The sequence below is a fragment of the Falco rusticolus genome, chromosome 4, assembly GCF_015220075.1.
Source record: "Falco rusticolus isolate bFalRus1 chromosome 4, bFalRus1.pri, whole genome shotgun sequence".
NCBI lineage: Eukaryota > Metazoa > Chordata > Aves > Falconiformes > Falconidae > Falco > Falco rusticolus.
Window position 1 is genome coordinate 45512476 of NC_051190.1, and position 13278 is coordinate 45525753.

The 13278-nt window shown below is 50.4% G+C and overlaps 1 protein-coding gene across 4 annotated transcripts in view; it reads right to left on the reverse strand.

Moving 5' to 3' along the window:
- MARCHF2 (membrane associated ring-CH-type finger 2) overlaps window positions 1-12727 on the reverse strand; it is a 37752-nt gene extending 25025 nt beyond the window's left edge. The window contains exon 1 of one of the 4 annotated variants that reach the window (XM_037387375.1): window positions 12644-12727. Coding sequence is in view for 1 of the 4 variants with exons in the window: in XM_037387374.1 (XP_037243271.1) it covers window positions 5782-5803 (22 nt within the window). In the remaining 3 variants the exon portion in view is untranslated. Of the gene's footprint in view, window positions 1-5781; window positions 5855-8042; window positions 9356-11853; window positions 12100-12643 lie in introns of those variants that run through there. The other 3 variants (XM_037387376.1, XM_037387377.1, XM_037387374.1) reach the window with 3 other exon arrangements.
- Window positions 12728-13278: the final 551 nt, after the last annotated feature.

A 13278-nucleotide genomic window follows, 5' to 3' on the forward strand; every position in this document is an offset into this window, starting at 1 on the left:
AGCCAACGGGCCAACGCAGAGATGGGGAAGGCAACCAGGAGCCCCACAGGCCCTGGCCACTCTGGTTAGAGCTGTCCTGAAAACTTATGTTCATACCTGCTGTAAAAGCTGCAAAGTTTCACCCAAACACAACACAAACACCACCGCGCATGGCTCAGTGCAGGGGGGCCCTTCTCAGCTGCGTTCAGGCACCTTCTGAGCCCGTTAAAGCCTGTCCACCAACTCAAAAGGCTCCTCTTCACCCCATCTTCGGTGTTCTGATTTTTTAATTTTTTTTACAGGGATGTACATGTGTCCGTTTCCACATCCCGACAGCAAACATGCGGGTATTAACCCCCCAAAAGCATTAAAAACCCTCCCGGAGCTCCACGGAAAGGGCAGCAGGCCAGCTTTCCTCCTTGCCCTTTCAATGATTCAGACCAACCGTGATTTTTCACGACCAGCCACGTGCAACCAGCAAAGCACACCATCACCTTTTCGGCACCTCTGTGATCTACCCAAGGAGAGCACAAGGAACAAGCAGCAAATACATGAATCGGGGAGAAGATGCAGAGAAAAAGCCCAACATGACAAACGAGGAGGTGGCTCAGCTGAGCCACGTGTGACGTCTCTGCCTTTGAGGGAAGGCAGCAGCTCGCCCAAGCTGCCAGCAACAGCCGTGTTCCTCCCTGGGAGGAGATATCTCGATCCCAAAGACAGGCATGCTTTGCAGATTCCTAAAAATCCCATTTTCTCCCATCTTCTTTAGCCCGGTCCCTAAGAGGCAGCTGTGCAGAAATAAAGAGCTAGGGTTACAATTAGTCACCAGCTGAACACCAGCCAACAACATCGGACTGCTGGTAAAGACCGAAATCCTCATGTCTGTAAACAGGAGCGCCTTATGGAAGGCACACACGGCCATCCCTGCGCACCAGTGCTGCTGGGATCATCGCTAGAACGGCCTCTCATCCCAGCGGCTGGATTTCAAGAGAGACACAATCCCATAACAGAAGTTCAAATGAAAGCAATGAAAAGGATAATAGGTCAGAGGCAGGGGGGTGGAAGGTGGTGGTGGGGATGATGGACAAACAAAAATAACCCCCAAACTTACTCAAGCAGAAATATGAAAAGAATTAGGTTTGTTTAATTTAGGGGGCATGGGGGGAATCTTCAATCTCCGTTTCCTGGAGTTAGAAGCAGGCAAACAAACCTTCGCCACTCCCTCCAAGGAAATGCTTTTTTGTTTTGAGATCTCTGTGCACAACAGGAGTCAAACATTCCCATGAAACTCCAGTTTCGTCAGGTTCAGCTAAGCCTAAATCAACCTAAAATAGCTAAAGAAAATAAAGGCTTGCTCCTGGTTGGAGGTTTGGCCAGACTAGAGAGGAAGAAAACAAAGAGCCAAGAAAACAAGAACGTGATCATTGAAGCCTTGAAAACCCTGATTTGGGTAAGCACAAGTGCTCTTTCATGTCTTGGAAATTAAGCAACTCTTACACAACCAAGGGCTTCATCCGTCAGGACAGTTCCCATCACGGTGGATGTGTTCAAGAGGGAGAGAGCACTTCACTGGCATCTCATCACCAGATGCCAGCTTTGGTAGCATCCCCTCAAATTACAGAATATTTTCTAATTTCTAGTAGAAAAGTTTATAACCTCTTTATTAAAGCTGCTCTTGATAATTATCTGCAATCTTTCCACTCGAATGGAAATAAGCTTGAGCTTGTGGGCAGATCAATCCCCATCAAAACAAATGGGAATCTTTCCATCAACTTAAAAATGAACTTAGACTCAGCAGTGCCTTGACTCAGCCTCTCTCTCCACCTGTGCAAAGAGCACACAGGGTTAGAGCCACTTTTCTTATTGCTTTCCCTTTTTTTAATAAGAAAAAAAAAAGGTTACAAGCTCTCCAACTTTAAGGAGCGAAAAGTAAGATGATAAATGCTATTGGAATTACTTAAGTCAGCTGTTTTGCAAGTTAAGGAGTTCTTTCAATTTTAAAAGCCTCTTACTGAACCAGGCATGAGAAGATATATGCTTTTAATAAAAAGGTCTGTTCCGTTTGTTCAGCCAAAATGTTGTTTAAGTCCAGGGGAAAAAAAGTCCATTTTGTGTATTGGAATAAAACTGCCCTCACTCCCTGTGTCCTGGGAGTATTTATACTGAGGCTCTTTGTGCTCCACATCTGAGACACAGGCAGCACCGTGTCCTTGCCCTGGCAGCACTATTCAGGACTGAAACGGAATTGCCACCCTGCCGTCTGTCAGGAAACGCACGGTTTTCTACAAGTTATTTGGCATTTTCTTCTTGGGGTCCATCCCAGGGTGGAACCTGAAGTCACTGCTTTAATATCTGACTCATGCCATTCAGCAGGCACAAAGGAAAAGCCGCAACATTTTCATGGATACAGTTAGTGAGGAAGGAACTGAAATCCAAAGATAACATCTGCAGTGCACTCCAGTTCCAATTTCATACCCAGCTGAACATGAACCGGAGTGTACAGCCAAGCCAGTCCCTTTCCTGGCTCCCTAAAGGCTCAGCTCATCAACACACAGCCTTCCTTCACAACTGTCAACAGCTCATCGAACCAAACCCCGACGTCCATAGAATCACAGAATTGTTTAGGAAAAAACCTTTAGGATCATCGAGCCCAACCATTAAGCTGGCACCACCAAGCCCAGCGCTAAACCACGTCCCTAAGCACCACATCTGCACCTCGCCTAAACGTCTCCAGGGATGGTGGGTGACTCAACTGTGTCCCTGGGCACCCCGTTCCGGTGCTTGACAACCCTTTTGGTGAAGGAATTTTTCCTACCATCCAATCTAAACCTCCCCGGCACACATTGAGGTCATTTCTTCTTCTATTGCTCATTACTTGGGAGAAGAGACCGACCCCCACCTCGCTACACCCTCCTTTTAGATAATTGCAGAGAGCGATCTGATGTCCCCTGAGCCCCCTCCTCTCCAGGCTGAACACCCCCCGGTCCCTCAGCTGCTCCCCACAGGACTTGCTCTCTACACCCTTCACCAGCTTTGTTTACAGCAGAAACACCAAAAATGCAGTGGGAATCAAGACCCAAACAGTTGGTTTGCACCAAACGCTGTTGCTGGGGTTTTTTCCTGGGCAGCTGTGATTTCTGAGCTCATTCCTTAGGGATGCATGTCTTGTTCTCATTTAAAAAGAAAAAAAAGTCTGAGACATTAGGTTTATTATCAATATTCCCTCTGCTGCCACAGTTAGACGTGAGCAAATAAATCAGAAGTCTCTTCTCAGCAACATTTTGTATCCTCAGCTTCTGAGCAGATCCAGGATATAAAGGGCTGAGTTTGCAGAGATTACTCAAATTGAAGAAAAACAAACCCTGTTTGTGGAAAGCTGGCTCAGAAAAGCGAGTTATGCACCAGGACTCCAAAACTCAAACACGTGCAGTGAGGTGAGCCGGTTCCTCAAATTGCAGCTAGTGTTCCAAGGCTGAGACCACGGTGCTGGCGCATGCAGGATCCCACCTGCTACACTGCTTGTGCAAACCACACCAGCAAAACATCCTCCTTGTCAGTCTTCAGGCATCACAAGGAGATGGGTGATCCAGTTTGTATCATCCAAAGGGCCACAGGGGTTTCAAACTCCCTCAAATGACCGAACAGCTCAAGGCTGCAGAGATCAGGACGGAGAGCAGTGGTCCAGCCTGAAGACATGCCCAGCAGCGACACGCAGAAGACAAGGAGCCGAAGGGTCCCCCCAGCTCTGCTCTGCACCCACAGCCGGTTAAGACAGTTATTTCTCCCAGGTAGGGAAGCCACAGCAAGCCAGATGACTACCTTGATCAAAGCCACAAGGGAAAAGCCACAGTCAAGAGAAAAAAACAGCCACAGGGGAATCGTTAGGTGGAGGTCACGGCCATCGGCACGATAAGCATCTCAACCTGGAGCAATTCTGAGGCTCTGATAGAATCCAGAGCAAACTGGACTTCACCAGCTCCACCTTCTTCAGATGTAGCTCATCTACACCAGCTTCTGTACAGATCAGCCTCCCTGGAACGTCCCCACCAAGAACACAAATGACCTCCTGGCAAGGCCGCCAGTGCCTAATTCCACTCCTCTCGTGGAGCGGCCCATTTCCCTGACCGAGACCTGGCACCTCGCTACAGTGCCACCAGCAAATAACCGAGCTGTGTAGCCGACATAACCCACCCGTTCTTCTTTGAACTTTAGCTAGCAGCCCACTCACAACCTGCAGGTCGCCAAAGCTCCGACGCTGCGCACGCAAGCGGACGTTTAACCCCCAGGTGCAAGGCTACCCAGCCTGCTTTCCAAATCCACGGGAATGCAGGCACCGAGTTTTCCAATCATATGATCCTCCAGATGTCATCGGCGAACTGAAGGTTTTCAGTTGCTACAGGGCATTTCCAAACATCAATGCTTTCCTTTTCACCACGAAAGCTGGATTTCCCAAATCCTGGGGGCTCTCAGATCATCTGAGCACAACCTTCTCGAGGGAGACAAGTACCATGAGTTGCCTCCTCCACCACATCTAAGCACCTGCCCCCACACACCCCGCCTCATCCAGCTCACACGCATCTTTCCAGGGCACAAATCCAACCCCAGGCCTGTAACATGTCATTCAGCATCTAGTTCTGCCTACTGCAGACAACTGGTTAACCAGTTAACCTGTAGTACCTGTGCAACTGGCAGGGACCCCCCTCCTGTACATCACGGTGGGCAAGCTCTGGCCTCCAGACCCTTGCACCCACAGTGATTACACACCCTGAGATACTCCCACCAGAGATATGCACGGGTGGGATATGATGAGTGGCCTGAAGTGCTCCATGCTACTGTTAAAAGTTTGCATAATACTTTAATAAACAAAAAAAAAAAACCCAAAGAAAACCCAACAGAAACAAACACCCAACCCCCAAACCAAAAAAAAAAACAAACAACCCAAGAACTGGTCCCACACTGCTGCAGGGCTTTGTTTTTCAGTTTTGTTTGTTTTAAACATACTTTCTGCTCAGGGTTGAAGACCGCAGCCTCATTTTATTCTTTTTTAAAAAGTACACTATTTTGTACATCAGCTATCTGCCTGCAAAAGTTACCCTGCAGGTCTGCTGCTCAACACCCTAAAAGTACACGAAAAGCAACAGATCTGCCCACACTTGGTTCAGCAGCTGCAGATAGCTCCAAAGCTTCCCAAGATGTGCCCTCAGGCCCAGATGGGGGAATTTTGCTCTGAGACCTCACTGCAACTCTCCCATCACCCACGATTTCAGAAGAAATCTATGCATCATGTGCTTGGGAGTCATCGGAACACAAGAGCCCTATGCATCAGGGTGCAACCAGCCCTGTCCAGGGAGGAGAGAGAGACAGCAGTTAATGACACATACCCCAACACCCCGAATAAGATCTGATGCCACACAACAGCTTTGAAAGCTTTTGGAAATTTGGTAGATAACACATAGGACAGGGTTTCACTCCCCAGGAGCTTCTCCATTGCCTGCCCTGCCTGCAACATTTGGCTGACGGTGGCAGCTAAAGGAGATGCTGTAAAAACTTCAGCATCAACTCGCTCTTCAGAGCATCTCAGCAAAGCAACACAGTGAGTCACTCATGGGACAGACGACCTTAGGCTCAAAAGAAACCAAGCCCCAAAAAGCAAGGGGGAAATAAATAAATAAATTTTAAAAAAACCAACAAAATCAAGCAATACCCCAGGAGCACGAGGAACCTCCCTCCTCCTACACTTTTACCAGCAAAACACATCGGCTGAGGTACTGGGAAGCACCACTGCTGTCCACCCAGGCTTACCTGCCTCACCAGGGCTGAACATCAAACATTCATAAGATACTCCGAGTCTAACCACGTCATGCCCAGAAGGAGGTTAGATGCTTCTAGGAAGCAGCTTTTTTGTACTCTTTTTTTTTTTTTTTTTGGTCACATTTGTACATTATCTACCACTGCCAGGGACTCAACTCAGCTGCCTCTCAACTATTCCAGTAACACAGCTCAGCAGCAGCGAAACAGTAACACAGACCTTCATTTACCAGGCTCCTGCTGGGGGCAAATGATCAAAATTTCTCTATACCAAGCCACTATTTAGGCATATTCCAGAAGCTCTATCAAGTCCTGACTACTTAGACTATGGCTTGATGGCAGATGAGTTTGTTTCCCAGGCACAGATGAAGAGACAGCCTTCCACAGAATGCTATTTTTTTTTTTTTTTCTCCCCAAACAGACACAAGGCCAGGCTCTGACTTCTATTCCCCATTGGTAAAAAAACATTGCAGCAAGCCTTCATGATCAATATACTGCTGCTCTCCAACGCCTGCATCCACACACATCCCTCCTCTCCAAAACTTTCAGCATATTTGAGCAATCCCTGCAGTAGCTGCACTTTACCTTGCAGCGCTGGCAAACTGGTGACTTGCAAAGACGAAACACATGGGGCACACACCCTGAGCTCTCCGTGGGCTCCCACTGGCAGTGAACCCCAATTTTCAAGCAAGGCCATAACGAGGAACCTCGTTTGAACACCACTGAGCTGCTACCCAGCAGGGCTCCCACCACCCCACATTTCAGGATACCTACCGGGTCGTTCACCTCCTTGTTTTTCAATCAAACTTTATTTTAGAAGAGCACTGCCTAATATATAACAATATGTTATTCAGTATTCAAAAAGAAGCAAGAAGTTCAAGTTTACATACTGAAAAAAAAAAGATCAGTATAAAAACTGGAAGCCTAAAGGATGATTTTTTTTCTTGCTGTAAGCTGTACTTGGGAAAGATCAGGCCATGCGCTACAGCTGGAGTGCCAAAACGAACAAAGTTATCTCAGATCTTCTGAGACTCCTTATCTGCCACAAGACCATATGAAAGGCAAGTTTACTGCACTTTAATTACCAACATCTGGAAAAACGAATTGCAACATAAGGAGAAAATTCTTTGCAGAGGGTATCTCCAACCAAAAAAAAAAATCAGCCATTCAGCCATTTTAATAACAAGTTTCATAAGGAAACAACTAAAAACCAGCTGGGACATGAGAAACACCTGCTGCTCCTCTATGTCTTCAAAAGACATCAGCTTCTGGAGGTGAAGAGCAGCACGATTCAATGCATAATACAACTACGTAGACCCTGTGCCTACCTCCTCCTGCATTTTATCACTCTCTTTCTGCAAGAAGAGAGAGATGCATTAGGAAGACTTGAAAAGTTTTCTGGAAATCATGAACCAAGGTGGAAAAAAACTGGTTCTCATGCCCACAAAGCAATGTTTGCAGCAGCACCACCCTCCAGTAGGGAAAACCAACTCTCCCAGCACCCACAAGCACACCCCTGCCCTGCTCCCACCTAGCAGCACTGCCTCCTGAAGGCACCAGAGCTGCGCCTCTCGCTTCTCTTTGCACTGTGTCCTTTACCAAAATAACAGCAAGAACACTTCTGCTTACTAGCCCTATCGCTTCAGAGAGCTCCCCTTCAGAGAGAGGCAGCATCTGCAGCAATGCCAACGTTCAAGGGCTCCCCCAGCCCATGCAGTCACTTGCCAGGCAGTTTCAGTTTATTCAAAACACATGGATTTTCCAGCTCTGGGTAATGCATCAGGAGAAAAAAACAATTTTAGTGTAGCAGCAACGCATGCACTAGATCAACAGAGAAGCGCCCACATGATGTTGGACCCGTCCGTTCCTCAAAGAGCATTACTCAGAAGGATGTAAAATGTTATTTCAGGATCAGGAATCCCATGCCAGGAAGAACTTGCATTCTCCTCAGTGTTTTCCTCCTTTAACATTTAACACTGTTAATTAATGCTCTGCTTGGAGACAAACTGGAGCTGGAACAAACCACGCGCCAGCATGCAGCACCCCACTGCTCAGAGCAGCACATGGCCGGCATGCAACCACCGCTGGAAACCAGGCAGCAGGCTCACCTTCAAACAGACACTTGGTCTGCAATTTAACTTGCCTATTTATATTTTTCAGCCTAGCTCTTTCACTGCACAAATCTCTTCAGCACGCTCAGTTCTCAAAGAACTTTCCAGCAATGGCACCACTGCAGCCTTTGACCCACCACCCACCTGCACCTGATGAGCTCCAAGGCAGGCACCAGCGGAGAGCATCCTCTTCCTCCACGGTCAGCCAAAGAGAGGCTGCTCCTAGCCAGCTTCACCAGCATCCCCCTTCTGCCCACTCCTGCTGCTACAAATTCCCTCCTTGATCCTGAAACGGAACTCCACAATTGACACCAGTGCTGAAAATGCCAGTCTCTCTCTCTCTCCCCCAATTAAGGCTGCAATGTTTAGCTTAGGCTGTGTTTCTTGTTCTTCTGGAGACACAGGCCCCCACTGGTTCATCTACAGGGAAGTACGAGAAAAACTAGGAGGAAATAAAAGTTGAGAACAGTCCAGAATTGTAGCTTACCTTTTCCCACCACCACTCTCAAATCTAAGCCCAAACAACTTTCAGCTGAAACAGGACTAAAGCTCTCGAAGCTTCAAACAAAGAAACAGGTGTTAAAGCCAAGACTGCAAGAGTTCGGTGCATTCCCCTATTTCCAGAGAAGTGCTTTAGAAACTAGGTTTGTTTGGACTCACATCTGCCAAGCCAGTACTGCTCCTTGCCCCTTGTTCCCTCTTTTTGGGAACAGCAGGAGAATGTTTCCGTCAGTCTATCACTGACTTCATGACAGCTGATTAAAATTGCAAGAGCAGTTACAGTGTGCCTGCCCTTGAGGTTAACCACACATAATCATCTTGTATTACATCAGGAATTGAAACATTTAGTTAGAATTGCTACATAAAATCTGGAAGAAAACTTAAGAGATGCCTATTTTGACTGAAAACGGCAACAAGTCACAGATTCCAGACTGGAACGCTGCTCCTCCTGGAGAGGTCTGGGGCAAGGAATGCATTTGCATGGCTGACAGGTAGGAAGAGCTGCAGGTCAGCACAGCTCCCGTCAGGTGTTCACTTCACTAGATGGTACGAAGGGTTCAGTCCCTGCCCCGAGACACTTTGCCAATCCATGCTTTCAGGATTTTACCACTCTGCGTTCTACCATCAGTGCTTAGAGCTCTCACTGCCTGTAACACTCACAGCTATAAAGAGACACATCCCACCACCAGGAACTGTAACAAAACTGTAACAGGACCGATAGCAACTTCCCCGCTTTTACACGGCAGGATAAACAGCCGAGCACTCCCCCAAACGCTCAGCAAGTGGGTGGCCACCTCTCCCAGCAGAGCTGCATCCGTCGCTGCGATGCTGATGAGCTAGAGCCGACCTGGTCTCACCACGGCAAGCACAGCAGGAAGATGACAGAGCGAGTGTGACAGCATCCTCCCTGGGGTTCGGCTGCTGCAGCCCGAGCCGGGAAGAGAACAAGACCAGACCTGGAGAAGTGAAGAACCTGCTATTCACATGCATGATGTTAACTGTCTCAATAAGCCACGTTAACCCATCAGTTTAGCACCAAAGCTATTTTACACAAACTTCACAGAAACTGCCGGCCTACCCTTCACATTGAAATGGTGCTGTGCTCATTTCCTTCACATAAAAGTAACCCACGGCTTTATTTTTCATGTGGCTCATCTTGTACATCACAGAGACTGTGTGCTCATTTCTTACTAATTTAGAGGTGGTTAGTGTGTTTTCAAGGGGACTAGCATAAGTAAACAGACATCATTTCACTCTCAGGGGAAGGGTTTGAGCTAGGAGCATACGGAAGCATAAATTAACCAGAGTAATTAAGACAGGGGGGCTGAAAAGTTCAGTTATGAACTTTAATCTGGACAGGGGGGCTGAAAAGTTCAGTTATGAACTTTAATCTGGACAGTGGGGGGAAAGAGTTTAGAAAACTGAAACCCTGAAATCTCCACATAGCCAAAGCTGAGTCAAAGTCAAGTGGGGGAAAAGTACACTTATTCTGTAATTTACAGTTCAGGATGCCCAATTCCTTCCTTCATCTTCTAAGAAAAGGTTCTGTGGCTTTTAGTGTAAAAAGGCAAGATATTTTAAACGATAGTGAAAAAAAGCCCCTCCATGCACATTTTACTTTGTATCTCTGCCTGCTGAACTACTACAAAGTCACATCCTGAGGACCTGCAGCAGTCCCTCAGGACTAACAGAGTCTCAGAGCCTGTATCCAGCCTCAACTTGCCCAGCCTGTGCTGGATGCATTTTGGGTTGATTTTGGTCATGCTGTTTCAAGGAATCTATGCTAACTTCCTCCCCGGGAAACACTGTGTCACACACTTGCGTAATCTGGGCCAGCATCAATAACCTAGAATGGGAAAGCCCCTCTCCCAGCATCTATTAAGGCAAGAAGTCCATCGGAAGCTGCTTACAATTAGTATGTTTGTAATACTGCTCATCTGCATGGTCTCCTTGGCATCCAGCATGGGGTGACCTCACTCCGCAGCCTCAGTGCAATTCCACAGCAAAAAAAGGGCAATCAAACACATCAGAAACAAGAAACCACTAGTTCCAATGTTGGGTGGTTTTTTTTCTTTCCTGTTTCCACTTAAAGACTGCCAGTGGTGATAATTAGCTAACCACACACAGACAACCCAGGTTTTACAGCTGGTATTTAGCATTCCTGGTATACACGTTAAGCTCTCTCCTGTGCCACCTGGTCCACTCCTGGCGAAGTTAAGACTTCCTTACTGATGGAGGCTGCCTGTAACGTTCCACAAGGCATGTCTGGGGGTAGTAAGACCACGTGTCCTCAACTAGAATTATTAAATTCACTGTTACAGTGCATGCAACAACAGGATTTTCCAGTCCCAGCTCCTTTCCCTTCAAGCCTCTCTTTCTGGTCATACCACCACAAACACACCTGGAAAACCAGGGCTCTTCTAGCCCTCCAAACATGCTCCTCCAGATAATCCTTTGGAGATGCAATAATAAAAGTATTCAAACACTTAAGCCTTGGAAAGATAAGAAGACTAACATTCAGCTGTTAAAAGGATTATTCTGTGCATGTGTGAGCTTGGCAGCCAAACAGTGTTGTATGTCCCCATGACCAGGGTGGATAAAGGGGCCTGGCCACAGCCAGACCATCAGAGCAGCAGCAGTACAGGCATTCTTGACCAACCTTGAAAAAGGTTGAGAAAGCACTAGAAACCATATCAGGAAGGATGCAGAGATAAATGTTTGCTGGAAGGTGAGTGGAGCAAGAGAATGAGGGTCCCCAAAAAAAAGGATGGTTGAGAGGGGGACACAAACAGTCCCTTGAGTACGAGCCAATAAAGGGCACAGGGTGGGACAAGAAGGACACCCCCACTGAGAGATCTTCATCACACATCAGGGAAGGACAGCCTCGTCTCTGGACACTGCAAGGACAGTGCGCGGAATACAGAGAAGCCTGATGAAAAGCCAGAGCTGCTCTGGCTAACCCTAGCACCTCCAGTTAAGTCATCACCAACATGGACTTCAGGGACACCCCACCTGTCTGCTTGCCAAATCCGAGCTCTGCACAGCCTCCTCCGAGAGGGTGTCACGCCACAGCCTGCACTCTCCTTCAGCTGCATCACCCCATGCCCAGGCCAGCACCATTTCTGTGGCTACTAACAGCGCAGGCAATCGCACAGATAAGCGAGAAGTCTCAAATACCATCGCACAGCTTTTTTGGGTTTTAATCTCGGTCTCCCCATCAGATAGAGAACACGCTCATATGACGAGAGCAAATGTTTGAGACCATGAGAAAAGTACCTCCAATGTCACAATCATCTTCCTGTACATGAGCCACAGGCTCATCCCTCGGACAAATCCCACGAGCGAGCAGTTTGCTCTGTTGCTAGCAGTTGTCTCAAGAAATCTGGTTTAAATGAAATAAAGAGATTTTAGAGGTCTCAGCTTCAGAAAAGTCAATCACAAACTCTACGCTTACACCACAGAGGAAGACAGCTGGTGCTCCAACACAACAGGTCTTTGGTTTTGCCGTGACACTGAGCCTGTTCCCTGGGGATGCCCCTGTAACAAGCTGATGCCACACTGCGCTCGGCAGGTCCCAAAGGGCCGTCAGACAGAGCCACCAACGCTCCCACGGAGGAGAGGGAAGAGCCCCGGGACCCCACTCGCAAAGGCCTCTTCCCAATAACAACTTATCTCCGCCACAATGAAGTCCGATGATCGCCTATAAAAAATCGCTGCTTCGAACCTCCAGGCCTGCGACGTTTTCCTCCCAGGTGACGTTTCTACGCGGGGCCGACGGGAAGGCCCTCGGGAAGGGGCTACAGCTCCCACCGCCAGGCCTGCCGGGGCACGGCGCCGTGGCCGAGCACCCGGTACAAGGCCCCGCAGCCCGAGAGCTGCCGCCCGGCACGGCTGCCCGGCGCCGGTAGGGTGCCCGCTGCCCCCGGCACGGCCGCGCCCCCCGGGCCGCCAAGGCACGGGCACCGGGGTGCTGCTAAGCACTAGGGCGCTGTTGACACCCCCGCGGCGGCGGCAACCGGCTCCCCCGGGAGGGGCTGAGGGCCGGGGAAGCTGTCAGAGGCTCTCGGGCCCTCACCACCGGGGGCGGCCGCACCGCGGCCTGCCCGCCTCGGCCCACCACTCGCGCCGCCGCAGCCCCACACCGGAGCGCGGCCCGGCCCTGCCAGGAGCGGGGCGCTAGAGCCGGGCCGAGCCAACCGCCAGTCCCCGGCACCCCGCGGGTGCCACCCCACCCCGCCCGGTACCTGCGGTCCCGGCGCCCGCGGCCCCTCAGCGCGGCGCCCGCCGCCCCATCGCCGGCTCCTGCGGCCGCCGGGCTCCGCCCCCCCGCCGCCACCGCCCGCCCTCCCCGCGGCTCTGCCGCCTCCCGCCAATCACTGCACAGCGCTGCGCTGACGCCAGCGCCGGCACAGCCAATGGCCTGCGGGGAAGCCGGCCGGCGTCGCTACACGACCCCGCTGGCAACAGCCGCTGGCCAATAGCGACCCGGCAGGGCGGCTCGGCCCCGCCCCCGCCGCCTCAGGCACCGCCGCCTCAGCGGCCCTCGGCCAGGCTACGGGAGGCGGCCGTCGGCGCCGCCTGTCCCCGGGCCGCAGCGGGAGCGGCCCCGCAGCCCGGGGAGCTCCGTCCCGGCCTCGGGCCTCTCGCCGCCGCTCCGCCTTCCCCCCACCCGCGGTGGCGGCCGCTGAATGCCCGGGGCCGGCCCCTCCGCCCCTGCCTGGGGGCCGCCATGGCACAGGGCCGCGCTGCTGCCCCGCCGCGCCCCCGGCAGCACAGGCTGTTGAGAGGCCGCCGGGAGCCCCGGGCCCCCCCCCGAGGCCTAACGCCGGGCGCTGAAGCGACGGGAGGAGCCACTCGGGAACATCCCACCCCCCAGCCG